Source organism: Vidua macroura, chromosome 5 (genome assembly GCF_024509145.1).
Source record: "Vidua macroura isolate BioBank_ID:100142 chromosome 5, ASM2450914v1, whole genome shotgun sequence".
In the NCBI taxonomy this organism is placed as follows: Eukaryota; Metazoa; Chordata; class Aves; order Passeriformes; family Viduidae; genus Vidua; species Vidua macroura.
This window is the reverse complement of record NC_071575.1, coordinates 73,271,427-73,297,927: the sequence shown is the minus strand read 5'-3', so window position 1 is coordinate 73,297,927 and position 26,501 is coordinate 73,271,427. Positions and strand designations below refer to the sequence as shown.

Sequence of the window (26,501 nt, the reverse complement as noted above, 5' to 3'; positions counted from 1 at the left end):
GGCACTTGGGGACATGGTCAGTAGTGGCCTTGGCAGTGCTGGGAATGGTTGGACTGGATGGGCTCCAAGGTTTTTCCAACCCAAATGCCTCTGTGATTCCGTGATTCCGTGCCTTGGGAAGGGCAGAGGGACACACAGCCACCCACAGCTGCTGTGAACCCTCCAGAAAACTGGGATGGCCACGAGTGACCAAGAGCAGGGACAACCATTCCCAACCCAATAAACCTCCCCAGCCTCCAAACCAGGACCCAGTTTGGCTCCAGGGCTTTTTCTGGACTGATTTCCTACTTTACAGGAGTGCTCAGGGCCTGCACGGACACACCTGGGATATGTAAGGATTCACACCATCCCAAAGGATATTGCTCAGAACTCCTTACTGCAGCAGGGCCAGGGGCACGGAGACACCCAGCAGCCTCCTGCAGCTCCTGCCTGGCTCCAGAGGGGAAATTCAGGAAGAGTTCAGCCCCCTCTGAACCCTCCCAGCCCTGAGAACGGGCAGGGACCAATGGAGACAGCACAGCTTCCATGGGAGCACTGGGAGCTGCCCCAGCTCAGGGCAGGAACAATCCAACAATCCTACCACGTGCAGAGGTGCTGGGTTCGACCCCGCCAGGCTGCCACATCCCTCACAAACCCTTCTTTTAGGCTAAAATTCTGTCCCTGGATGGACGCTCTGCCCTGGTGGTGAATGCAGCTTTGGAGTACCAATGCCCTGATTCCAGCAAATCCATTCCCAAGGCAGGAAGGGGATCCCAGGCACAGGAGCTGCCTCTGGAGGCAGGGGCAGAGCAGCAGGGCCCATTCCAGGCTGTGGGGATCAGCTTGTCCAGGTTTTATTGGGAAGGGGCTGGCAGCAGCTCTCCCAGTGCCTCGGGCAGAGCCCCAGCCCCGCTGTGTCCCTGGAGCTCAGGCTGGGTTCTCAAGCAGAATAAATGGGATTTGGGGCCAGCTCCTCCCAGCAGCCATTCCCAGGCACTCCGGGGAGCTCTGATCCCTGCGGATGCTCCAGCCCCTCCTCTGGCTCTGCCCTGGAGAAACAGAGCAGCAATTGTCCACGTCCAGCAATTCCTCCTCCTGCTCCCACCGGCTGTCCAGGGGCAGGGATGGTTTTGTCACCTCCTCACCGTCCTCAGGAGCTGCCCTGAGCACAGCCCCCTGCAGGGCCGCTCCCGCTTCTCCCGGGCGGGATGGGGCTGCGGGAACGCCGAGGATCCGAGCACGGACAAGGATGAAGTGTCCGGGCGGGCCCCGCACGCCCGGAGCCCTGGGGTCCCTCCTGCCCTGCCGGTGGCACCCAGGGGCCAGTTCCACAGGGACAGCCCCAGCCCAGCTCCGGGAGCAGCGCTCCCAGTGCCCCCGGGTGATCCCAGGCAGGAGCTGCCCCAGCGGCTGGGACAGGCTGGGACAGGCTGGGAAGGGTCTCCGGCTCCAGGAGCCCCCCGGGCTCAGGGGTGGTGCAGCACAGCCTGGAGGTCCTCGGGCAGCGAGCCGATGATGGTGTCGATGTAGAGACTCACCCTCTGCAGGGTCTCCTCCTTCACGGGCAGGTGCTGGCACCGAGCCCTCACCTGCGGGGAAACGGGAATTGACACATTCCGGGGGCCTTTTCCCCCCTGCCCGGGCTCTGGATTAAAACAGGCAGGAAACGCTGCCTGAGCCTCGGGAGGGGAAGAACTTCCCTGGATCCTCCCAGCTCTGAGGATTTCACACAAACACCCAGCTTCCCTGAGTTTCCCAGCCCTCCGGGGAGGGAGAGCAAGGTTTTCCAAGGCACAGGTGTGATCCGTGTCCCGCATTTCTCTCCAGACAGAGAGAGGGAGGAGTGCAGCGGGAGGGAGGGACTCACCAGCTTCTCCCGAAGCTTCAGCACCAGGTCCACGATCTCCACCTCAGACTTGTCCTTCATCCAGGCCACAATGTCCTAAGGAGAGAGTGGCTTCCCTCAGGGACACTTCCCAAGGGATTCCCCTAAGGAAAGCCTGAAGGTGAGCAGGGGGTTTCTCATCCTCATTCCTGAAACAGTGACAGAGCCCCTCCAGTGCCACCAAGGCAGGGACACCTCCCACTGTCCCAGGCTGCTCCAGCCCCAGTGTCCAGCCTGGCCTGGGGCACTGCCAGGGATCCAGGGGCAGCCCCAGCTGCTCTGGCAAGTCCAGCCCAGCCAGGAATTCCTAATTCCCAATCTCCCATCCATCCCTGCCCTCTGGCAGTGGGAGCCATTCCCTGTGTCCTGTCCCTCCATCCCTTGTCCCCAGTCCCTCTGCAGCTCTCCTGGAGCCCCTTTAGGCCCTGGCAGGGGCACTGAGCTCTCCCTGGAGCCTCCTCATCTCTGAGTAAACCCAGCCCTGCCCCTGTCCCTGTCACCCAGTGCCTCACAGACACAGCCCTGTCCCTGTCCCAGCCCTGTCCCTGTCCCTGTCACCCACCGCCTCACAGATGGCCTCCAGGTGCAGGGCCTCGAGCTTCTGGGTCATCTCGCGGTGCCGCTGCCGGAACCAGCCGTCGAAATTGGGGGACTTGAAGAATCGCCTGTGGAGAGAGGTCAGGAATTGTGGAATTAATTGTGGGGCCCAGGGGGTGGCAGGGACCCACAGGGACAATCCCATCCAACAACCCCACCCTGTGCCCCACAGCTCCCTGAGGTGACCCTGGGTCAAGGGGACCCGGGGCTGGCTCGGGGACACACCAGGACATGGGCACAGGTGCCCAGAGCAGCTGTGGCTGCCCCTGCATCCCTGGCAGTGCCCAAGGCCAGGCTGGGCACTGGGGCTGGAGCAGCCTGGGACAGTGGGAGGTGTCCCTGCCATGGCAGGGGTGGCACTGGAGGGGTTTTGGGGTCCCTTCCCACCCACCCATTCCATAATTCTGTAATTATTGTTTCTGATCACTTTCTGGGATTTTTTTCATTCTCCATCTCTGTGCATTTCACATTTTCCTTCCTTGGGTATCCAAATTCTGGATTTTTCCCACTCCTATTGCACCAAATGTCTTCCCCATCCCACTCAGAACCAATTATCCAAAAACCCTGGACCAGCTCCCCTGCATTTTCTCCACTCGTTTAAAACACACGAACCCCAGGGCTGAATTTGCCCTGGATTTGCTCTCCCTGACCATCCTGAGTTAATCCAGTGCCCGTTGGGACTGGCCCAGCTGGGGGTGGGATCAGGGCTCCCTGCAGGTCTCACCTGTAGAGCCCCAGCCAGTCCCCCTTGAGCACACAGGTGAGCTGGGGGCCGGCGTGCTCCAGGCTCTTCATGAAATCCTCCTGGCAGAAGGGGCGGATCTGGGGCGGATTCTGCACAGGGAAACCCACGTTAGTCCATGCAAATCCCTATCAGAGAATCCCAAAGGAAACCAGGAAAACGAGGGCTGCACTTCCAGTGGGAAAGGTGCCCAAGGCACTGAGGATAAAAACGCCCCAAGGCTGATCCCCACATGAGATTCCCAGGAAGTCAGCTCCTGGCAAAACTGGGAATATCTGTCCCAAGAGTTCTTTCAACTTTTTAATGAATTTTTAAAGGAGTAAAATCCCTCTTCCTTCAACAGGGGAGGTTCCCAGGAGTGTGCCCAGCACCCTGTAACCACTGCCAATCCCAAAGGGAAGGAGGACTGGGAAGTGCATCCTACCTTCCATGGAGTGATGGCCCTCTGCAGAGGCATCAGGCTGGCCATGTAATGCTCCTAAAACAAGGAAAGATAAAAATAAAAATAATCACTTACAGCTGGGGAGTCTCTTGTGGTGCCCAGAGCAGCTGGGGCTGCCCCTGCATCCCTGGCAGTGCCCAAGGCCAGGCTGGGCACTGGGGCTGGAGCAGCCTGGGACAGGGGGAGGTGTCCCTGAGGGATGAGTTTAAAGGTCCTTCCCATGCAGCCACCCCGGGGTTCCCTGCTCCGGGGTCTGTCTCCCCGTCCCCCCGGGGTGTCCCTGCACTCACCAGAGGGATGATGAAGCTCTGGGTGAGCTCCAGGAGGTGCCTCCTCAGCAGAGCGCTCTGCACCTCCGAGGGGCGCTTCCGCTGGATGCCCTGCGAGACAGACGGGGTCACGCACGCACAGGTGTGTCACACGGGGTCACCCAGGGCACAGGTGTGTCACACGGGGTCACACAGGGCACAGGTGTGTCACACGGGGTCACACGGGGTCACCCAGGGCACAGGTGTGTCACACGGGGTCACACGGGGTCACTGGTGTGTCACACGGGGTCACACAGGGTCACACAGGGCACAGGTGTGTCACACGGGGTCACCCAGGGCACAGGTGTGTCACACGGGGTCACACGGGGTCACACAGGGCACAGGTGTGTCACACAGGGTCACACAGGGTCACCCACGCACAGGTGTGTCACACGGGGTCACACAGGGCACAGGTGTGTCACACGGGGTCACACATGGCACAGGTGTGTCACACGGGGTCACACAGGGTCACACGGGGCACAGGTGTGTCACACGGGGTCACACGGGGTCACACAGGGCACAGGTGTGTCACACGGGGTCACACAGGGTCACACAGGGCACAGGTGTGTCACACGGGGTCACACGGGGTCACTGGTGTGTCACACGGGGTCACACAGGGCACAGGTGTGTCACACGGGGTCACACGGGGTCACTGGTGTGTCACACAGGGTCACACAGGGCACAGGTGTGTCACACGGGGTCACACAGGGTCACTGGTGGGTCACACGGGGTCACACAGGGTCACACAGGGCACAGGTGTGTCACACGGGGTCACACAGGGCACAGGTGTGTCACACGGGGTCACCCACACACAGGTGTGTCACACGGGGTCACCCACACACAGGTGTGTCACACGGGGTCACACATGGCACAGGTGGGTCACTCAGGTGTCCCCTCCCTATCACACACAGCCACGGGAGCCTGAAGTGCTGCCCAAACCCAGATCCCCAAACCCAGATCCCAAACTCCAGATCCCAAACTCCAGATCCCCAAATCCAGGTCCCATAGCACAGATTCCACCCTCTACTCAAGCACATGAAAATTTCAAGTTTTGCTGCACAAAATCTGGGGTTTTTTTCAGGCTTTTTTTTCCAACATCAATTCTTCACACTCAGTTTATTGTTAGCAGCAGGATTTAATCCTTAATATCAAGTGGAAAATCCTAAACCTGGCATGACGAATGTGTCCCAGTATAGACTAGATCATCCCAAACTGTAAATTCTGCTCCTTTGGAGAGCTCTGTCTGCTCAAACCGAGCTCTTGGCAGTTTTCCCACCCAGGACAGAGCGGGAGGTGCCTACCTTTAGTAGCCTTTTTATCAGGGTTTTGTCTTTGTGAAGGAATGTTTTATAGGAAGTGTAGATTCCTGGATGGGAAAAACATGGGATGGGAAAAAAACCAGGAGTTACAAAGGGACACAGTTCCCTGCTGCCAAATCCCCAAGGGACGGGGCAGTCCTGCAGGATACCTGAGGCCTGGACCCACCTGGTTTGGTGTCCAGGGTCTTCAGCTTGGCCAATTTCTTCACCTTCACCTGCTTGGGCAGGTCTCCTGTCACACACAGGGGGGACAATTCAGGCTCTGTCCCTTCCTGCTGGGACTGCACCTGGGGACACCCAGCCCTGCCCGTGCCCACCCTCGCTCCCCACCTCCCTCCAGCCTCAGAGCAATCCCAGCTCCCTTCCCTGCTGGAATTCTGGAATGAGGATGTGCTAAAAACCAGCTCCTCACTCCCAGGGCTTCCTTGGCTTCCCAGTCAACAAAGGTGCTCCATAAAGGAGAGGAGGTTTCTCTCTCCCTCCACCTCTCTCAATTTCCTGCCCAGGAAGGGTTTTCCTCTCCTGGAAGCTCCAGGACAGCAATTCCTGCTCCCCACACCCTGCCCCAGCTCTGTGCTCATCCTGCACATGGCCACAGCCAGAGGTGAGCTCCTGTGGCTGCTGGGCTCTCCCAGGAGAGGAAATCACTGCCAGGGCAGCTCCCTGCAGCCTCCAGCTGCTCTGCCAGCCCCACTGAGCCCTGGGCCAGCTCACCTTCCATCCCGAGCTCCCCTGACAGACACCCTGAGCTCACCTTGAATCATGATTTTAAAGGGTTAATAGAACCAATTCAGATTGAAGTTAGATACAGCAGTGATAGTTAATGATTATTAACTATCTAATGATTATTAGATGCTTAAGCTAAAGCTAATTGTTATATTATGAGCTCATTTGCAGAAGGAAGTGGAGCAAGTGAACCATTATAGGAACATATTGAAACCAGTAGAACAGTGCCCACCCTATGTCAGTCCATCACGGAGCAGGGGGCCTTGGATCCTGCCAGAGGGTCACAGAGACCTGACAAAGACCTTCCTGACTTCATCCCTGGCACCACTGACCCAATTTGAGACCACCGACCCAATTCAAGAGAAGGACTGCACATGTGTGAAGGACTAATAACCTCATTTTAATACAGAGCGGGGGTGGGGGGTGCTGGGGGTGTGCATGTGTGTTATTTTGGGAAATAAGTAAAAGGCAAAAATCCTCATGCAGTTCACGCATTTCGGGGACGATCCCCCCGTGCCACCCACTGGCATAACAAACATATTGCTCTCTAACTTTGACTAGTTAGAGAGTGTTTGTCCGTGATCTTTGGTTTTAATGATTCAACCTGACAGACACGGAGCTCCCCTGGCACCCTGAGCTCACCTGACAGACACCACGAGCTCCCCCTTCATCCTGAGCTCCCCTGCTGTGGGTGCAGTTTGGGTGATGGCAGTGGGAACAGGGAGATGCTGGGAACAGGGAGATCCTTGGGTGTCGGTGCAGTTTGGGTGATGGCAGTGGGAACAGGGAGATCCTTGGGTGTCGGTGCAGTTTGGGTGATGGCAGTGGGAACAGGGAGATGCTGGGAACAGGGAGATCCTTGGGTGTGGGTGCAGTTTGGGTGATTGGCCGTGGGGCTGCCCCAGCCCCATCCCCGTGGGCACAGCTGTGAGCAGCAGGTGAGCAGCACTGGCAGCACTGAGCCATGGAGTGCCCAGGTGTGCTGAGCCACCACACGGGGCACAGAGGGCACACAGGTGCCACGCATGAACGTGGGGGGATAAAAGGGGGGTACAGAGCAAGGGCAGATGCCTGCAGCCCTCTGAGGTGGTGTGGTGTTACTCTGGATGGGCAGATGCCTGAAGCCTTCTGAAGTGGTATGGTGTTACTGGGCATGGGGGAATGCTTAAAGCCTTCTGAGATTGTGTGGTGATACTCTGTGTATCGTGGCTGTCTCGACTGCAACACCCTGGCTGGCACCCTGAGCTCCCCTGGCAGACACCCTGAGCTCACCTGACATGCGGGGCTCGCCCACCCGCAGGATGTGCGGCCAGTGCTGCAGGGTCTTGATGAAGAAGGGGTTGGTGACACCCACGACGATGTTGGGCCTGGAAGGAGGGGACAGGCTGAGCGCTGGTGGCCCTGGGTGTCCCTCAGGGCTGGCGGCAGGGCACAGGGGCACTCACGGGGCCTGGGTGCGCGTGGTGTATTCCTTGAACTCGCTGTCGTGGATGGTGAAGTAGGGCCGGAAGTCGCAGCAGTAACGCAGCGGGGCCAGGCAGCTGCAGGGACAGGCAGGGTCACCCTGGGCCAGCACAGGGGACAGTCCCTGCCCTGGGGCTGTGCCCACACCGGGGCTGCCACAGCCCAGGGGCCATCGGCCTCCTGCCCCGCTGGCCACCTTGGGCTCGTGCCCAGCCGCTGGCACAGCACCCCAGGGCCTTTCCCAGCTCTCCAGCCCCCCTGCCCCAGCCTGGAGCGCCCCAGGGGCTTGGGCTGTCCCAGGGCAGCACCTGGCACTTGGCCTAGCTGAGCCTCTCTGGGGAAGCTCCAGGTTTTTGGGGTTTTGTGCTAAGGCAGAGCTCTGAGCTGGGGAGAGAACGTTCCTCAGGGCTGGACCCATCAGACTCCTTTGTACTCCTCTCTATCCTTGCTGGAAAATGCATGTGGAGTATTTGCAGTTTGTCATGCAAGGCTTCCACGAGCAAGCTAAACCCAACCCAGGTGAGCAGCACAGAGTGCATGTGGGAGGGAAAAGCTGCCAGAATTTGCTGTCACAGCTCCCAGTCCCTCACACCCTGTGGGTGTTACCTGGTGAGGGCCAGGACCATCTCTGAGGACATGGTTGGGGACGGTGCCATCACCACCATGGGCTCCCCCAGCAGCATCAGCTCCCAGAGCATCTGGATGTGGATCAGCACAGGCTGGAAGCACCTGGGACAATGGGAACAATGGTCGGGTCACTCAGGATGGACCAGACACAGCTGTGGCCTGCAACACCCCCCAGTTGTGCTCCCGTCTGGGAGTTTGAGATCTAGGATGGATTTTCAGCATTCCACAGGGAAATTCAGGTGTTTTCACCTGGGCTGTCTCAAACACTCAATTGTTTAATACAAGTTTAAAGGAAATGCTCTAAGCAAAGTCGAGCAATCTGTGATCAGAGAGTCATGGGATGGTTTGGGTGGGAAGGGACCTCAAAGCCCATCCAGTGCCACCCCTGCCACTCTGGGGCCTCCTCTGGGCTCTCTCCAGCAGCTCCAGGTGCTGCTGCTGCGTCCCCAGGGCTGGGGCAGCTCTGCAGGTGGGGTCTCACCTGAGGGGGCACAGGGGCAGGATCCCCCTGCCCTGCTGCCCACTGGGCTCAGCCCAGGGCTGGGGGGTTCTGGGCTGAGTCAGGTCCAGCTCTCACCCCCAGCACCCCCAAATCCTCCCAGAGCTGCTCATGCCCAGCCTGGACCGATCCCAGGGCTTGCCCTGACCTGGGTGCAGCCCCTTGGACTCTGCCTTGTTAAACCTCAGGTGGTTCCCATGGATAGATGTTGCTTTCAGCTGAGACAGCAGGACACCCCTGGATTCCAGAGGATGGACGTGGAAATGGCACCTCCAGCGCTGGGAGTGCCTGGGATGCTCCCCTGGGAGCTTTGGGCAGGAGCTGCTCCCCAGCCCCTGGAGGGGGACACAGCCTCTCCCCTGCCCCTGGGGCTGTGCGGGGCACAACCCTCAGCTCAAATCCTGCCCAGAATCCCAAAGGAGCCCCTGGAATGCAGCAGTGTTTGATTCTGCACCATCCCTTCGGTTTACGATGCTCCCAGCAGGGAGAGGGCGGCAGGTGGAGGGGAGAGGGTTGGGAGGAGCCTCTCACCTGAACAGATCCAGCTCATGAACACTGGGGAGAACCAGGGGGGCTGGTAACAGATTCTGGATGAGGAAGGGAGAAAAGGCTGTTAGTAGCTGTTAGTGAACTGTGAGGAGATGGGAGCAGCCTGGCTGGAATTGCACCAACCAGCCCCAGGGAACACAGGGAACAAGGCTCACACCCTGAGGTGTGTGCAGGAGCAGGGCTGGGTGCAGCACTCAATCCCAAACTAATTCCTGTGCCTACAAACTCGGGAAGGTTCCCCTCTTTTCCAGATGGGAAAGGCTGCCCATGTCTGCTCCTTCATTTTCCAGGGTTTGAGACACAACAGAGCCAGCGGGGTTAGAGATGTGGCACCACACCAGTGTTAGTCACAGCACAGAAAGGGAAAGGCGGAGGAATCCAAACCAGAGCTGAACCAAAACACTGGAGCAAATTCTAAACAACTCCAGGGTGAAGGCAGGAGACCCAGCAGGGCCTGAATTCCCAGGAAAAGCAAGGGGAACAGTGAGTAAAGCACCTGGACTGGGTGCAGAGAGCCCTGTGAGACTCCAGGCAGGAGAGCCTGGAGTGGAACACACTGATCCCAGGCCAAAGTGTTCCCAACAGCATTCAGGATCCAGCTCCTCCCTCCGTGCCAGCCCCTCTCACCTCCTGGTTGCACTGCTTCACTGGGCTGGAGCCTGGCTTGTCCACCCGGGATGGGATCCTCACCTGCAGGGCAAGGACAGCAGGGATCGTGCTGGGGTGGATTGGCAGGGGACAAACTTCTCCAGCCACCAGTTCCAGCTGGAAGGGTTGTGGGGAACGTGGGGTGAACAGGGATTTCACATCCAGGACCACGGAACACGGGTCCCTTCCCGCTGGCACAGCCCGGGTACCTGGATGACCACTCCCATCACGGGCAGGTTCAGGGTCTGGCCGGGCACCGGGGGTGGCCACTGGTCGATCTCGTTGCACACTGAGGGACACAGGGAAGGGAAAGTGTTTCACCTGAGGGGAAAATCCAGCTCATCCTGGCATTCTGAACGGTAATTATTCCCTGTTCCCAGCTCACACATCCCCCTGGCTTGGGGCAAACCCAGAGCTGATAAATCAGGATGAAACGACCCAGGCAAAAAAGGCCTGCTGGAGGTGCAGCAGATTTCTGGCTTTGGGAACACCCCGTGTTCCTTGGGAACACCCTGCATCCACACTGACAGCCCCATCCCTTCCCTCCCTCCCCACAATCCCTCCTTTGCACCTGGTTATCCGCTTGGAGGACAAAGATCTCCCCTGCTGGAATTTGCTCCAGAATGAAGCCATTTGGAGCTTTCCAGCTGTTTTTCAGGAGCCTCCCGATGCAGCCCCTCTATCCCAAGCTGGAATCCCTGCCCCCAGCTCACCTGCCTCCAGGCAGGGCTCCAGCTTGTCAAAGTATTCCGGAGCAATCAGCTGCAGCAGGCACTGGAACAGGTTCACGTAGGGAAGGCGGGACACGAGCACCAAGGACTGGGAATGGCACATTTGGGATCAGGACCCCCCTGACCCCAGCACTGCACATTTCTGTACTGCTTAGAGAGGGATGAACTTAAAAACCACAACACTAAATCCATAGAGCAGCTCCCAAGCAGAGCTTTGGTGGAATTCTTGCTGCCACCTGCTCACGAGCCAGGATTTGGGAGAGCAAAGGGATGGGAGCATGGCCTGGCAAAAGAGCAGCTGGAGAGGGAATAAAAATCAGTTGCTGGTGGGTTCAAAGCTCCCAAAAACCATTTCAGGTGGAGAAGCACAAAGAAGCAACTCCTGAAATGGGAACTGGACAGATAAACAAATTCAGGGAATGGTGGGAAAGGACAAAGGAACTTGGAATAACAAATCGTGTCCAGCAAGGCCTTGTTTGTTCTAGCTGGGGCTTCCTTGTGAAATAATCCCTGTTTTTTACAGCTGTCCCAACCTAGCCCCACTAGAGGTTTCATTGTTACACTGATTCTTCTCTTCCTCTAACCACTAATGAGTGCAATAATTAGGAATGCAGGAGTCATTCAAACACCTCCTGTCCAACCCCAGACTTGGCCATTTGAATTCAAACCTCGTCCAAATGTGACAATTCCTTCCCTGAGCAATCCCACTGTTCCAGCGGAAAACTCAGTGGTTTAGTGGGGATGGAAAAACTGATTTCTGCATTAGCAGGAGTCTGAAAGGAACTCCTGGAGGTGGAGGGCACAAAGCTCAGGACACTGCTGGGACTGAGATGTCCCCATGGACCAGCACAGGACAAGGGGGAACAGCCTCAGGCTGGGCCAGGGGAGGGATTCCAGCAGGAATTTCCCCATGGAAAGGGGATCAGGCCTCGGCTGGGGCTGCCCAGGGAGGTTTGGAGTGCCCATCCCTGGAGGTGTCCAAGGAATTCCTTGAGGTGGCACTCAGGGCTCTGGGCTGGGGACAAGGTGGGCATTGGGCACAGCTCAGACTGGATGGGCTGGGAGGGCTTTTCCAGCCCCAGGGATTTTGGAATTCTGGACTCAGCACTGACCTTCTGGAAGTAGCCCCTCCTCATGGAGCTGTCCTTGACCTGCCGGAAGTACACGTACCCAAAATAGTGAGCAGCCTCTCGCTGCAGGGACAGAGGGACAGGGACAGAGAAACAGAGAGGGACAGAAAGAGACAGTGAGGGACAGCCCAGCCCCACTGTCACCAACCCCTCCTGGGCCACCCCCTTGCTCTGACACATCCTAGCATCCATCCCAGCCCTCCAAGAGAGCTTTCCATGGGGACACAGGGAGAGACACAACTGGAGCCAGGCTGGGAGAGCTGGGGGTGCTCACCTGGAGAGGAGAAGGCTCCAGGGAGAGCTCAGGGCCCCTGCCAGGGCCTAAAGGGGCTCCAGGAGAGCTGCAGAGGGACTGGGGACAAGGCCTGGAGGGACAGGACACAGGGAATGGCTCCCACTGCCAGAGGGCAGGGATGGATGGGATCTTGGGAATTGGGAATTCCTGGCTGGGCTGGAATTGCCAGAGCAGCTGGGGCTGCCCCTGCATCCCTGGCAGTGCCCAAGGCCAGGCTGGGCACTGGGGCTGGAGCAGCCTGGGACAGTGGGAGGTGCCCCTGCTTCAGTTCCCTCTCCCAGTGGGGTCTGCCTATTTCTGGTCCACCTCCCAGAATAGCTGGGGGTCCCCATGACTCAGTTAAATCCCTCCCCCCAATTCAATTCACTCTTTGATCCCCCTGACCCAATTCCCTCTCCCAGCAGTTCCCTGTCCTGCTCTCCCTCCCTGTGAGCATGGAAGGAAATCCCTGTGCTGAACCGTTCTTGTCTCACTACTCCCACGGCCAAAGAAAAGGAGGATTTTCCCCAGGGACCCGAAATCCATGGAATCCTTGGCTTTTCCCCCTGGCAGGGGTGGGCAGGGCCAGGACCCACCTGCAGCGTCAGCGGGGCCTCCCGGTTGTACCTCCCGTCATCCTGGAACGGGGAATTCCGGGAACCCCCGGCCTGGCGCAGCCGGAAGCTGAACTGGGTGTCCCCGAGGCCACCTGGGACAGAGACAGCACAGGACACAGGGACAGCCAGCTGGGAATGGCTCCAGCAGAACGGGACGGGGCTACGGGGAGTCCAACACGGGAAAGGGGAGGGACAGGGGAGAAACCAAAGCAGAGAAATCCGAAAGGGAAAGGAAGGGAAAAAGGAAGCAAAATGGGAAGGAAAAAGGAAATGGAACTATAGGAAAAAGCTTTTCCCTGGCAGGGTGGGCAGGCCCTGGCACAGGTGCCCAGAGCAGCTGGGGCTGCCTCTGGATCCCTGGCAGTGCCCAAGGCCAGGCTGGGCACTGGGGCTGGAGCAGCCTGGGACAGTGGGAGGTGTCCCTGCTGTGGCAGGGGTGGCACTGGAGGGGATCTGAGCTCCCTTCCCACCCAAACCATTCCATGATCCCATGAAAATGCAGAAACCCAACCTTTAAAGCCCCTGTCTGGATGAGCAGATTTATTTCTCACTGTCCCTTTGTGAAGTATAAACTCAGGTTTGGGAACATTTCTGCTGGAAGTGTCCCCTGCCCAGCTCCTGCTCCCAAACACAGGAATGTGACAGCTGCCACCCCTCCTGGCCACATTGGGAATTTCCTTGGAGCACAGGTTCCCACCCAGCAGAGCAGGGGGGGAATCAGCACAAGGAGGCTCTGGCTGAGCCCCAGGGTGCTCCCTGCAGTCCCCTCAGCCCTGCTGCACCCCGGGGATTGTCCTTCCACCAGGGACACTTCTGTCACCCACCTGAGTAGGAGTCTGGGAAGGACAGGTAGCAGATGCTCGTTTTCTGCAAAAAACAGCACCCAGTGAGACCCCACGGAGAGCTGCTGCCAGAGGAGGGAGAAGGGGAACGAAGGGTGGTTACCTCCTTCTCGGTGAGCCTGAAGTCGTGGGGATACACCAGCTGTGGAGAGAGCAGAGCCTATCAGCCCCTGTGCCCACAGCTCCACGCACAACTCCTCCTCCCTGATCCCCACAGAGCCCACAGGAAAGCACCTGGGGTGATTTAACTCTGAACCTGTCACTGAACCCGGTTTTATTTGGATGTGGCGACAGACCCAAAGGCTCCTGGTTTAGATTTATTCCTGAGAGCTGATGGCCGAGTGAATGAACAGCCCCAAATCCTCCGGGAGCATTCCAGATGTGCAAACATCTGTGCTGTCAGGAGCAGGACAGGGTGGAGAAGGAGCTGGGGAAGAGCAGGTGGGTGTGGGGGGATGCACTGCAGGGGGACACCAGGAGGGTTCAACAGCCATGGCTGGGACAAACCCCACAGGGAGGAATTCCATCTGTGCTGGACTTGATGACCTTGGAGGGCTGCTCCAGCCTGCCTCTGTGGTTCTCATAATCCATGGAGACCACGAAGTCACAGAGTCAGGGAATCCCGGGATGGCTTGGGTGGGAAGGGACTCCAGAGCCCCTGCAGTGCCACCCCTGCCATGGCAGGGACACCTCCCACTGTCCCAGGCTGCTCCAGCCCCAGTGCCCAGCCTGGCCTTGGGCACTGCCAGGGATCCAGGGGCAGCCCCAGCTGCTCTGGCAATTCCAGCCCAGCCAGGAATTCCTAATTCCCAAGATCCCATCCATCCCTGCCCTCTGGCAGTGGGAGCCATTCCCTGTGTCCTGTCCCTGCAGGCCTTGTCCCCAGTCCCTCTGCAGCTCTCCTGGGGCCCCTTTAGGCCCTGCCAGGGGCTCTGAGCTCTCCCTGGAGCCTTCTCTTGTCCAGGTGAACATTCCCAGCTCTCCCAGCCTGGATCCCTGGGAACTGAGGGGCTCCAGCCCTGCAGCAGCTCCATGGATTCCTCTGGGCTCTCTCCAGCAGCTCCAGGTGCTGCTGCTGCGTCCCCAGGGCTGGGGCAGCTCTGCAGGTGGGGTCTCACCTGCGGGGGCACAGGGGTGGGATCCTGAGGAGAAGGATCCCACAGAGGCCGTGCTGAAGTGCAGGAATTGCAGCGGAGCAGAAAGGAGCCGGCAGGGATGGGCTGAGCCGGAGCTCCCCTCTTGGCCCCGGGAGTTCTGCTCCAGAGGCAGCTGCTGCTCCTGCCAGGAGCTCCCATCAGTGCCTGCCTCTCCTCCCCAGGCTATAAATAGGCCGGGTGGCCCCGTGCCAGGGGCTGGAAGTTCACCCAGCTCTGGCAATTCCCGCGGATCCCTTGGCGAGGGCGGCGCTCCAGCCGAGCCAGCCCAGTTCCCAATGAACTGATGAGAGCTGAGCTGCAGGGAACAGCCACGAGAATCCTGAGGCAGAACGATCCCCGAGCAGCTCCAGGGACCAGGCAGCACTGGAGAGGGAAGGCTGGGGTGCTGCAGTGGGAAGGGATCGGGATTGTGCCAAGGCAGCACTTCCCTGCTCCCCTTGTTGTGCCCCGAACACATCCCTGTGCTTGGGACTAATTAATCCCCACCCAAACATTTATCCTGTTAATTCCCCGGGAATCATGGCCAGGACTGGGAGCCCTGGACAGCTGATCCTGGTCCATCAGGAGCCTGTGAATCCCAGGGACTGTGCTTTCCTCAACATCTGCTGCCTAATTCAGAGCAGGGGTTGGGACAAGGCTTCTGCTTCTCCTGCTGGATTCTGGGGGGGCTTTCTGCAAGAGAACGGTTGGAAAATCAGGCTTTAACCTCCAGGGTTGGAACTGATGATCTCAGAGGTCTTTTCCAACCTTAATCCCTCTGGGATTCCACGTCTCTGCTTCCCCTTCACTTTAACTCTGATGTTTCTCTGTGTTTGGGGTGCGGGGAAATCACCAAACATCCAAAAGTTCAAAATCTCAAATCCAAGACAAAAGGAATCAGAGTCACTACAACTTTTCAAAAGCCAAAAAAAAGGCAAATTAAAAGGAAATCAGGATGTGTAGAAGTCTCCAGAGCAGCTCAAAAGGGCTTCAATCACATCCTGAAATGTTTATTTGATTATTTGAAGGTGGAGGGGCCAGAAACAGGAATTCCATTTAATTTCTGCCTTGATTTGGGTTCTTCTTTCCAACAGCTTGTCCATGGAAGCAGAGTGGGAACCGCTGAATTCCAGAATCCTTGGGATCTTCCTCAGTGTCTTTTCCATTTCTGAATCTCTTGGAGCTGGATTTCAGAGTCCCCCTGGGTTTGTATGGCCAGACCCCCTAAATTGGTACCCCCAGAGCCCCCCAAGCCCCCACAGCTTCTCCTCTTCCTGGCTTCCCTTCCCATGTCTCATCCCTGCTCCTTCCCCTGGAACAGAACTCCACAATGTTTTTCCAGAGGAAGAGGGACAGCGGGGCTGTGTCATCCCCACTGACACGTTCCCAGTTTTCCTAAGTCATTTGTGCCACATAAGGAACATTTTTTCCACTGAAACTTATGCAGGCAAAAGGAGAAAAGGAAGGAAAAGGAGGAAAATTCCTTTCCAGAGATGAGAAAACAACATTCCTGCATCCCTGATCCACAAAGGCCCCTCCTCACAAAGGCAGACAGGTGAGAACCCACCTTTACACATCAAAACACACCTACAAAGCATTCAATTCACCATGCTAATTATTATCCCAGCATTCCTCCTTCCTTGGGGTATTTCAGGCCTGGTTTTGCAGGAAAAAGGATCAAACAGGTGAAACTTGGGTCTGGAGGAGATTTTTTTTATTCACTTTCAGGCTCCAGGGAAAGAAACAATGAAGTATTCAAAGCAAGGGAGCAGCAACAAGGTGGAGTTGGTTCCTCCTGCTTCCCATTCCCTTTGGAAGCTCCAGCATTTAAAACTGGGAAGGCTCAATCCTCTGAAAACCAGAGCAACCTCCCTAAAAAGGGCAGAGCAAGGAGTGACTCCCACAACCGCACAAGAAATAAGAAGGAATTTGAGGTGAAGCCTCGGGTTCAGAGAAATCCACACTTCCCTGCTTTCCTCAGAGAGCAGCCCCAGAGGAACCCAAGCTCTCCTGCAGGACCAGCACTGGGCATTCCAGGGAACTGGGAACGACTGTCCAGCCCTTCCCGCCCCAACCCCACCCTCTGTGGCCCCACAGGGGGCTCAGCTCTGCTCCAAGCCAGGGAAATTCCCTTCCCCGGGAATCCTGCACGGACACCTCCCTGCCCTGCCTGCTGGGAATTCGTGTCTTTGGAATCCCGGCATGGGTTGGGTGGGAAGGGACCCCAGAGCCCCTGCAGTGCCACCCCTGCCATGGCAGGGACACCTCCCACTGTCCCAGGCTGCTCCAGCCCCAGTGCCCAGCCTGGCCTTGGGCACTGCCAGGGATGCAGGGGCAGCCCCAGCTGCTCTGGCAATTCCAGCCCAGCCAGGAATTCCCAATTCCCAAGATCCCATCCATCCTCTGGCAGTGGGAGCCATTCCCTGTGTCCTGTCCCTGCAGGATTGTCCCCAGTCCCTCTGCAGCTCTCCTGGAGCCCCTTTAGGCCCTGCCAGGGGCTCTGAGCTCTCCCTGGAGCCTTCTGCTCTCCAGGTGAACATTCCCAGCTCTCCCAGCCTGGCTCCACGGGACGTGTCACCCTCTATTCCATGAATGGAATAGGATCCATATGGAAGAGGATCCATAAAGGTCCCTCGGATGCTGCCCTGGCCCCTCCCTGCCCTGTGCACCCCCCACCCCACAAAGATCCCCCTCACCCCAAATCTCTGCTCGGGGCCCCCTCCCCTCCCTGTTCGCTGCCCCCACCCCAACCCTGATCCCCCTCTCCCCATCCCCGGCCGTGATCCCGCGTTCCACACGCTGCACTCCTGATCCCCTCCGTCCCCATCCTTCATTCCCTTCCCACTCCGCCATCCCTGATTCCCTCTCTCCCCACCCCTGATCCCTCCACACCCCCAGCCCCTGCCTCCCCTCGTCACCTCGCTATTCCCGATTCCCTCTCCCCATTCCCCACCCTCAGCGCCGATCCCCGATTCCCCCTTCCACCTGCCCGTTCCCGTCTCCATCCCGGACCCCTCGGCAGCCCCGCTCCCTGGCGCGGTGTGCCCGTGCCCGGGCCGCCGCGGCGCACCTCCATGGCCTGTCCCAGCTCCAGGTCGAAGGTCACCACACACACGCAGTCGATCCAGGCGGCGAAGCGGCCCCAGGGCAGCGGGGAGGCGGCGGCGGCGGCGCGGCGGGACCGCGGCCCGGCCCGGCTCAGCGCGTCCATGGCGGCGCCGCCCGCGCGCGGCCCGCCCCGCGCCGCGCCCCCTGCCGGTCGGGAGGACCGCGCCCCGCGCCCCGCGCCCCCGCCCCAGCGCGCCCACTGGCGGCCGGGAGGTCCCGAGCGCGCCGCCCGCACCATCGAGACGGGAGAGGGTGCGCAGAGCGGCGCCGTGCGGGTGTCATGGCGGCGGCGTGAGGGCTCCCGCGGGGCTCGGCTCTGCTGAACCCACGGCGGCTTCACCGCTCGGTGCCCGGCCCGGGGCCTGTTGGATCCCCGTGTGTACCGGCTGGGACCCCTCCGGCCCCCGGCTGTGCCCGGTCTGAGCCTCCCCGAGCCCCCGTTCGCAGCCCCCGCGGGGCCGATTTTAGGAGCGCTTCAAACACCGTTTAGAAGAGACGCCGTTTATTCCCTGCCGGGCGTGAGGAGATTTCCGCAAAGGGGTAAAAAATGGCATCTCTTCTACAGGAGAAGTTCCCCAAACCCGCCCCGGTGTAACTCACACTCTCCACCTGCCTAACGCACAGTTCGCTGTGTGACCTAACCTGGCCCGGCTGAAACTTGACTTTCGCTCGAAAGAGAGTTCTTTTATTAAGCGACTTGTGTTGTAGAAGTTACCCGACGCCTCAGTTGCGTTTACAAAGGTGAGAAAATGACATCAGTTCCTTCAGGAGAAGTTTACCCCGGGAACGAGGATTCGCCGGGGAGCCCCGGGGATGTTGGCAGAGCCGGGCACGGGGCTGTTCCCGAGGCAGAGAGTTGTTAGTTACGGCGATTTTTGTGGGATTCCAGGCACGTGGATGCAATGCACGAGCTGCTTCCTGCTCAGGGGCACCTGGGAAATAGCGGGGATAAATCACAGGTGTGTGGCAGGTGTGCTGAGGAGCACCCAGGCGCTTTGGGGGGTTATTTATTGCCGGGGTCAGGCCCGGAGCAGAGGAGGACCACTGTGAAGAGAAAGTGTGAGAAGGAACAATTCCACCCTGGCAGTGCCCAAGGCCAGGCTGGACAGGGCTTGGAGCACCCTGGCACAGTGGTGGAAGGTGTCCCTGCCCACGGGACTGGATGGGCTTCGAGGTCCCTTCCAGCCAAACCATTCCATGATTCCAGAGTGCCTAGAGGTGTCCAAGTGCCCCCGAGCGTGCCGTGACACGGCAGCTCCTGGCAGGAGCTGTTTTCCCCAGGAATTCCGTGGCCAGGCTGCCCAGCTCCCCCAGCAGCACTGCCCCCGTGGGTTTGGTTATTTATTTCTGGCACTTCTTTGCCCCCCCTGTGCTGTTTGTTCAGTTTCAGCCCTTTAATGTGCTTGCCCAGCCTGTCAAACTCCCCTGATCAGGGAGCAGAGGAGCTGCACTTAAACACTGCTCTGTCCCATGAACTGCTAATTAATGCTGATTGTGATTTATTACAGGCTTGTAATAAAGCCTGCAACATTTACACTTGCCACACTTGGAGCTCATTCTTGCCACACAAGGGACAGGAGGAAAAGATAAGGAAAATATGAATTGAAAATATTGGACATTTCTTCCTCAGTAACTCTTTGTCCCACAATAAAAATCAGTTTTAATCTTGTCCCAGAGGTCTCCCATGGCTGATTTCACTGCAGCCACACGAACATTCCCACCTGGCCAAGCAGAAGAAAATTAACTGTGAATAAAAAGGGCAATAAAAGCGCTTAGAACATCTGAGAAGTGTAAAAGTGAGGGCTGGAGGGTTTCCATTAGAATGGGAGCAGGGCCCTGCACCTGAGCAGGGAACTGTCACGGGCAGAAGGTCACACCCAGCATCCCCATTCCTTCACAGAGAATTTCCCAGAGCCACAAGGCAGGACAGGCAAATGTTGGAATCACAGAACCTGGGAATCATGGAATGCTTTGGGTGGGAAGGGACCCCAGAGCCCCTGCAGTGCCACCCCTGCCATGGCAGGGACACCTCCCACTGTCCCAGGCTGCTCCAGCCCCAGTGCCCAGCCTGGCCTTGGGCACTGCCAGGAATCCAGGGGCAGCCCCAGCTGCTCTGGCAATTCCAGCCCAGCCAGGAATTCCCAATTCCCAAGATCCCATCCATCCCTGCCCTCTGGCAGTGGGAGCCATTCCCTGTGTCCTGTCCCTGCAGGCCTTGTCCCCAGTCCCTCTGCAGCTCTCCTGGGACCCCTTTAGGCCCTGGCAGAGCTCTGAGTTCTCCCTGGAGCCTTCCCCTCTCCAGGTGAACATTCCCAGCCTGGCTCCACAGGAGCTTTCCATGAACTGAGGACCTGCCCCAGAGCAGTTTTGGTTTGCTGTTGGTGAAACCCGCAGGATCTCAGGACTCCCTTGCCCGGCTCCCCTCGGTACCCTCCCGGTTGGAGCCGTGCCGGGCTCGGGCTCTGCCCCGCCGGGGGCTGCTGCTGCCGGGCCGGGGAAGCAGCAGAGCGGGGTTTTCCCGGAGGGCTGAGTTTGATGCACTCAGGAGAGGCTGCTGAGGGTCCGGTGGCAGGAGCCGCTGATCCCAGAGCCCGGGCTGAGCCCGGGGAGCTCCCGGCTGCTGCTGGACCATATTTGGGAAGGTCGGCGGTGCAGCTCTGGAAGCGCGGCGCTGGTGCCGAGCTCGGAGCTGCCGGGGCAGCGCTGGGGCTGCTGCTCATCTCCCCGGCAACCCGGCAAACACAACATTGCCCAACCCTGCCGGCTATAATTAACTGTGCGCCCCGGCCCTCCGGCCCCGCAGGAGCCGCTGCCCCGGCTGCCTGTGCTCCCGCTCTGCCAGGCAGGATAATGTTCCCCAGAGCAGCGAGGAGCATTCCCTGCAGCCCCGGGAACGTGCGGGGTGCCGCAGGCCAAGGAACGCGAGCTGCTCCTGGGGCTGTTTGTGCTCGGGCACTCGGAGCTGTGGGATTTCAACCAGGCCTGGTCACTCGGCCCAAAAGGCAGCCAGAGAAAAACGATGGGGTTTGGAAAAGCTCCCAGAGCAGCGCTGGGTGCTCGGCAGAGTCTGTGGCTGTGCGAGAAGGGAGGAAAGCTCGTCCCCTCCTCCCTGCAGGGCCGCTCAGATTAATGTCAAACTGGCGCTGGGAGATCCTGTTCTGATGCCTGCTGGAGGCACCAGATCACGCCTCAATCCTGAGCCAAGAATAGATCCCAGAATTCTTCATCATCCACAGCCTATTCTGGGCCTGCAGCCTCCCACCCAACGTGTGCCCGCTCCCGCCGGGAATCCTGCTCCAGAGCTGGGAGCTCTGCAGCCAGAGCGCTCCTTGTGCTGAGGGGCTGCCCTCACACAGAGAACCAGGCAATCCGGGAATGGTTTGGATTGAAGGGGTCCCTAATGCCACCCAGTGCCACCCCTGCCAGGAACAGGGACACCTTCCGTGAGCCCAGGCTGCTCCCAGCCACATCCAGCCTGGCCCTGCCACACCTGGGCTCAGCCCCTCCTCTCGGTGCTGGAGGAGATTCCAGCAGTTGTTCCCAGCAGGATCCAGTGCCCCGTGTCACAACCAGGGCTCAGAACCATGCCCTGGGGTGTCTGTCCCTGTCCCTGTCCCTGTCCCTGTCCCTGTCCCTGTCCCTGTCCCTGCCAGGAGAGGGGAGCTGGCAGCTCCTGGCCCTGCTGCTGCCAAGCCCAGAGTTCAGCTGTATCTTAGCGTGTTCCAGAGGGCTGGAGCAGAGATGAAGGAAGCTGTTCCAAGGTTGGAACTCTAGAAATCAGCTGGAGGAGTCAGGCTGTATAACCCTGGCCCTCCTGGGGGTGGGAATAGGCTCTGGGGGTGGCTGGAAGATTTGGGAATTTGCTTGGATGGTTTCGTCCTGTCCCCAGAAGCCACAATAAGCCACAAAAAATGCTTTATAAGCCCGTTTCCCTCCAACAGACGAAACAGGGAAGTGAAACTCCTGAGGTTGTGCTATTTTTTCCCACATTAATGGCCACCAACGTGCTAATTACCACACTGGGTGCCGTATAAATTCTAGGAGTCCTTCACACTGGAAAAGCATCCGTAAATGAGGAGTTTTACCCACGCAGTCACGGGGGACACTTCTAGTGGCATTTCTGTGGCAGCACCCCCATGGCCAAACCCCGGCCTGTGGCAGGGGGGTGACACGGGATGAGCCTTAAGCTCCCTCCTGACCCCAACCAGTCCAGGATCCCGTGATTCAGTGCCCCCTGTGAGCAGGGCAGTACAAAACCATCCCTCTTTTCCCATGGCAAAGGCCCCGTTTTCCCTGTAAACTTTAACCACGTGCAGGAGTCTCTGCAGGGTCAAGGCCCCCGGCGAGAGCAGCGCAGAGCAGCTTAGTGGTAAATCTCATGGCAGGAATTCGCTTTGGAATGAAGGATTGGATCGCTTCCTGCTGGTTCCTGGAGGATGCTGGCACTTGGAAAGCAGTTTATCCACGAGACAAAGACAAATCCAGGCACGGCGACAGCGGATCCAGGAGCCCGGGCTGCCAGCATGACTCAGAGATCCCTGCTCCCAGCCCTGGCTCCCTGCTCCCTCTGTCTCCCTTTTCCCCTCCCTTCTCCCTGCTCACCCCCACATCCCTGGACACAGTGGACCCTGTCCCCACCCCAGTCCCCTGACCCCCATCTCTGGGGTCCCCCCCTTGCAGTAGCACTGGGGCCACCTGAAGGCCCTGGCCACGGAAGGGCTCCCGCTGTCCCCGTGTCCCCCCGGCCGCGGGGTCCTGTCCTCGTGCTCCCCCCGAGGCCGTGACCACCCCCGGGAGCCGCAGCTCGCCCACCCCATGGTCCCGAGGGCTGTCGCTGTCCCTGGGGCTGGGGCCGCCCCACCGTTCCCCCGTCCCCGCCTTTGCCCCACCATCCCTGACCCCTTGTCCCCGTGTCCCCATCGCCATCTCAGTGTCCCCTGACTCTGTCCCCGTCACATCCTTGTCCCACCATCTCCCCGTCCCCGTGTCCCCATTGCCATCCCAGTGTCCCCGTGACTCTGTCCCTGTCACATCCCTGTCCCACCATCTCCCCGTCCCCAGTCCCCATCGCCATCCCAGTGTCCCCTGACTCTGTCCCCGTCACATCCCTGTCCCACCATCTCCCCGTCCCCATGTCCCCATTGCCATCCCAGTGTCCCCGTGACTCTGTCCCCGTCACATCCCTGTCCCACCATCTCCCCGTCCCCAGTCCCCGTCCCCGTGTCTCCATCCCCGCCCCCGAGTCTCCATCCCCTTATCCTCATTGCTGTCCCTGTCTTCCAATGTCCCCGTTCCTGTCCCCCATCCCCATTCCAATGTCGACCCCATCCCATCCCCGCCCCTGTCCCCCCATTCCCGTCCGCGTGTCCCCATCCTCATCCCCCTGTCCTCGCCCCTATTCCCCCCACCATTCTTCCCCACCATCCCCAACCCCATTCCCGTCCCTGTCCCCCTGTCCCGTCCCACCGTTCCTGTCCCGAGTTGCGATCCCCATCCCACTGTCCTCATCCCTGTCCTCATCCGTCCGTGTCCCCATGTCTGTGTCCCCATCCTCAACTCCGTGCCCATCCCTGCCCCTGTCCCCATGTTCTTATGTCCGTGTCCCCATCCCCGTGTCCCCATCCCTGTGTCCCCATCTCCCGTCCCCGTGTTCCCGTCCCTATCCCCCTGTCCCCATCCCTGTGTCCCCATCTCCCGTCCCCGTGTTCCCGTCCCTATCCCCCTGTCCCCATCCCTGTGTCCCCATCTCCCGTCCCCGTGTTCCCGTCCCTATCCCCGTGTCCCTGTGCCCATTCCTGGCCCCGTACCCATGTTCTTATGTCCGTGTCCCCATCTCCATGCCCTCATTCCCGTCCCCGTGTTCCCGTCCCTATCCCCGTGTCCCCGTGCCCATTCCTGGCCCCATGCTCATGTTTTTATGTCCGTGTCCCCATCTCCATGCCCTCATTCCCGTCCCCGTGTCCCCGTCCCTATCCCCGTGTCCCCATCCCTGTCCCCGCGGTCCCGCCCCGCCCCAGCCACGCCCGCCTCCCACAGCCACGCCCAGCACCGACCCCGCCCAGCACAGACCGCGCCCCCTCTCTCTCGGCCACGCCCCTCTCCCCCGCCCTGAGGGAGCCGCGGCGCCGCCGCCATTTTGGAGCTGCCGCCGCCGCCGCTCCGCCGCCGCTGCCCGCGCAGCCCCGGCCGGCCCAGCCCGCGGGCCCGGCCCGCAGCCCGGCCCGGCAGCGCCCGAGGGCAGCCCGGCACCCGCAGGTGAGACCCGGCTGTCACCGCCGCCCTCGCGGGGCCAGGGTCGGGGCTGGGCCCGGCGCCGCGGACTGGGCCCCGCCGCCCCCCCGGCTCCGCTCCGGCCTCCCGGAGCCGCCCCCCGCGCTCCGGGGGTTCGGCACCCTTTGGGGGGTTAAAAACCTCCCCCGCCGAGCCACTGTCCGGGGCCGGGCCGTGGTCCCGCCGCCTCGTTCCGTGCGGATCTGGGTTAAATCCGACTGCTCTGCGCGTGACAGTTTCCTTTTGCCGTGTTTTGGTGCGTGCGGGGCGGGCTGGCGGGGCTGGGGGCTGCGGCCGCGGGCTCCAGGTGGTCCTGGGTCGCACCTGGCCGGCCGGGAGTGGCCGGAGCTGTCGGGAGTGGTGGCGGTGGCAAGGTCAGGGGTCAGGTCACCCTTCCTGGGACTCAGATCCCCCTCTTAGGGCTCAGCGCGCACTCCCGAGGGTCTGGTCACCTTCCGGGGGTCCCCTGCCCGAGGGTCACATCACCCCCCTGGGGGTCTGGTCCCTTTCCCGAGGGTCAGGTCCCCCTCTCGAGGTTCTTGTCCCCCTCCTGGGGATCAGGTCAGTCCCGGGGGTCAGATCACCCTTCTGAGGGTGTCCCTTCTTGGGGTCTGGTTCCCCTCCTATGGGTTAAGTCCCTCTCGGCTGCCTGGTCCCCTTCTGGAGGGTCAGATCCCCCTCCAAGGGGTCTGCTCCCCTTCCCAGGGGTCCGGTCCCCTTCCCGGGTGTGTGGTCGCCTTCCTGAGAGTCTGGCCCTGTTGCCAGGGGTCAGGTCCCTCCCGGGGCTCACAGGAGGGGGATCGGTGGTCAGGGTCCCTCTCCCGAGGGTCTGGTCCCTTCCCGGGGTCAGGTTCCTCGCAGGGCTCACAGGAGGGGGATCAGCCTCCCACGCGTGTCACCCTCCTGGCCACCTGCCCACCTCAGGGTGCAGAGTTTGGCCGTAAATGTCACCGTGCTGGTTTTATTAACGACCAGAAACCGGGGTAGGAGTGGAGGCCCTGCTGGAATCACCACGAGATTGATCTGACAGGAAAGCGGCTCCTGGCAAGAGGCTGGGAGGGCCCTGCTGAATTTGAGGGCCTTGTTTTGCACCAGCTAAAAAAAAAAAAAAAAACAGACTAGGAAGTGAAAAAGAGAAACTGAGAGAACTCGGAGGGGCCTAAGAGGTTTTTCCTCGCTTGATCCCCCACTTGGAAATTAATGTTTTAAAAACTTGAAGGTTGTTTTCATCGTTTATTTTGTGTCTCAGAAAGGAGAACGTGGTGATTCAAGCCCCACAGGTTTGAACCAAGCTCTTAGGAGCAGATTTGGGTTATAAAGCTCTGTTTAAAGCCTGATGAGAGAAGAAACATTTATGTTTTCTCTTATTACTCTGACACTTAAAAGCGAACATGCTGCCAAAATACTTCAGTGGTAAAAAAAACCCCTTGGTGGATGGTAGTATAGGGATTTCCATGGCAACCAATGGTGATCTCATGGGAAGCAAAGTTAAATTTTGGGCTGTCAGTGGGAGCACATCGTGGCCTGGGCTGGCCTGGGTGACATTTGCTCGGCAGAAGGTGATGAGGGCTGGGTGGGAACAAACTGGTCTGAAACCAAGGCTTGTTCTCTGTGTGTACACTGATATTCCTGGTGCTTTCTGTACTTCCTTTGGATTAATGTTGAAATCCAGGGATGTGGGATAATGTCCTGGCTGGCAGTGGGGACAGATTGGTGATGCAGCAGCAGGTGCCTGTCAGGCAGGTGGTGCAGGAAAGGTTCCTGCAGAACCTCACACTGGGGGAAGGTTTGTTGTGGGATGCAGGGGCTGTGGAGCATCTCCTGCTCAGCCTGGTGTTCCAGGAGCTCTGCGTGTGCTGTGGGAGGGACAGGGTGAATTTCTGACTTCACAAATTGGAAACTGTCAAAAATAATAACGACGAGGCAGCACTGTGTGAGAGCTGCTGCTCGGGGGTTTGTTACCAGGAGAAAAGTGCTCTGTGGGCTTACAGGATTTTTGGGAAGCTCAGCGCTGTTGGCAATGCTTCCCTGGGGAAAAGGGTCCTGGGGGACCCAGCTGTGTTCCAGAGTGGGATCTCCTGGTCCCAGTCTCCTGATCACAGTCTCCTGGTTGGATTGGGAAGCAGCTGGAGGGAATCCCATCCCTGCTGTCCCCCACAGTAAGAACCTGAGTGAGAAGGAGATGTTGGTTCGTTAATGCTTCCTCTCCTCTTTGGTACAGAGATATCCCAGTGTTTTCCCGTGGTGCTTTTCCATGCCCTGTGCAGGGAATGCTTCATTTCAGGTCTCCCCTGAGTTTTCTGGTGGCAAAGGGGACCCAAAACTTTTCTTCTCTGAGCCCAGCAGTGGTACAGAGGAATTCCAGCATCACAGAACCATGGGATCTCCTGAGTGGGAAGGGCCCACAGGGATCACAGATCCAGCTCCTGGCCCTGCACAGACACCCCAACAATCCCAGCCTGGGCATCCCTGGCAGCAGTGTCCAAACGCTCCTGGAGCTCTGGGGCCGTGCCCATTCCCTGGGGAGCCTGGGCAGTGCCCAGCACCCTTGGAAAAGAGCCTTTCCTGATGTCCATCCTATCCCTCCCCTGGCACAGCTCCAGCCGTT

The 26,501-nt window shown here is 59.3% G+C and overlaps 2 protein-coding genes across 3 annotated transcripts in view; one reads left to right on the top strand and one right to left on the bottom strand.

Moving 5' to 3' along the window:
- Nucleotides 1–817: 817 nt before the first annotated feature.
- On the bottom strand, nucleotides 818–17,726 carry DENND6B (DENN domain containing 6B). The gene is made up of 20 exons (XM_053977075.1): nucleotides 17,586–17,726; nucleotides 13,483–13,521; nucleotides 13,362–13,404; nucleotides 12,517–12,629; nucleotides 11,629–11,709; nucleotides 10,499–10,604; nucleotides 9,995–10,074; nucleotides 9,765–9,827; nucleotides 9,120–9,175; nucleotides 8,069–8,191; nucleotides 7,444–7,539; nucleotides 7,271–7,365; nucleotides 5,439–5,504; nucleotides 5,255–5,319; nucleotides 3,936–4,025; nucleotides 3,628–3,681; nucleotides 3,186–3,295; nucleotides 2,427–2,529; nucleotides 1,847–1,921; nucleotides 818–1,568 (listed from the first exon to the last, which is right to left on the bottom strand). The coding sequence occupies exons 1-20, from the start codon at nucleotides 17,724–17,726 to the stop codon at nucleotides 1,446–1,448; spliced, it is 1,722 nt and encodes a 573-aa protein (XP_053833050.1). The 3' UTR covers nucleotides 818–1,445.
- Nucleotides 17,727–17,871: 145 nt separating this feature from the next.
- Nucleotides 17,872–26,501, top strand: part of PPP6R2 (protein phosphatase 6 regulatory subunit 2) — a 62,575-nt gene continuing 53,945 nt past the window's right edge. The window contains exon 1 of one of the 2 annotated variants that reach the window (XM_053977062.1): nucleotides 17,872–18,364. The gene's annotated coding sequence lies outside the window, so the exon portion shown is untranslated. Of the gene's footprint in view, nucleotides 18,365–23,793; nucleotides 23,879–26,501 lie in introns of those variants that run through there. The other variant, XM_053977063.1, reaches the window with a different exon arrangement.

What these genes read in the sequence shown, in the direction of transcription:
- DENND6B (XM_053977075.1), bottom strand. Translation starts at nt 17,726, where the DNA reads ATGGACGCGCTGAGCCGGGCCGGGCCGCGGTCCCGCCGCGCCGCCGCC. An exon ending in TGATGGGAGTGGTCATCCAG is followed by an intron (nt 9,828 to 9,994) that starts GTACCCGGGCTG and finishes CTTGCCCTGCAG; the next exon opens with GTGAGGATCCCATCCCGGGT. An exon ending in TGGAGGCCATCTGTGAGGCG is followed by an intron (nt 1,922 to 2,426) that starts GTGGGTGACAGG and finishes CTCTCTCCTTAG; the next exon opens with GACATTGTGGCCTGGATGAA.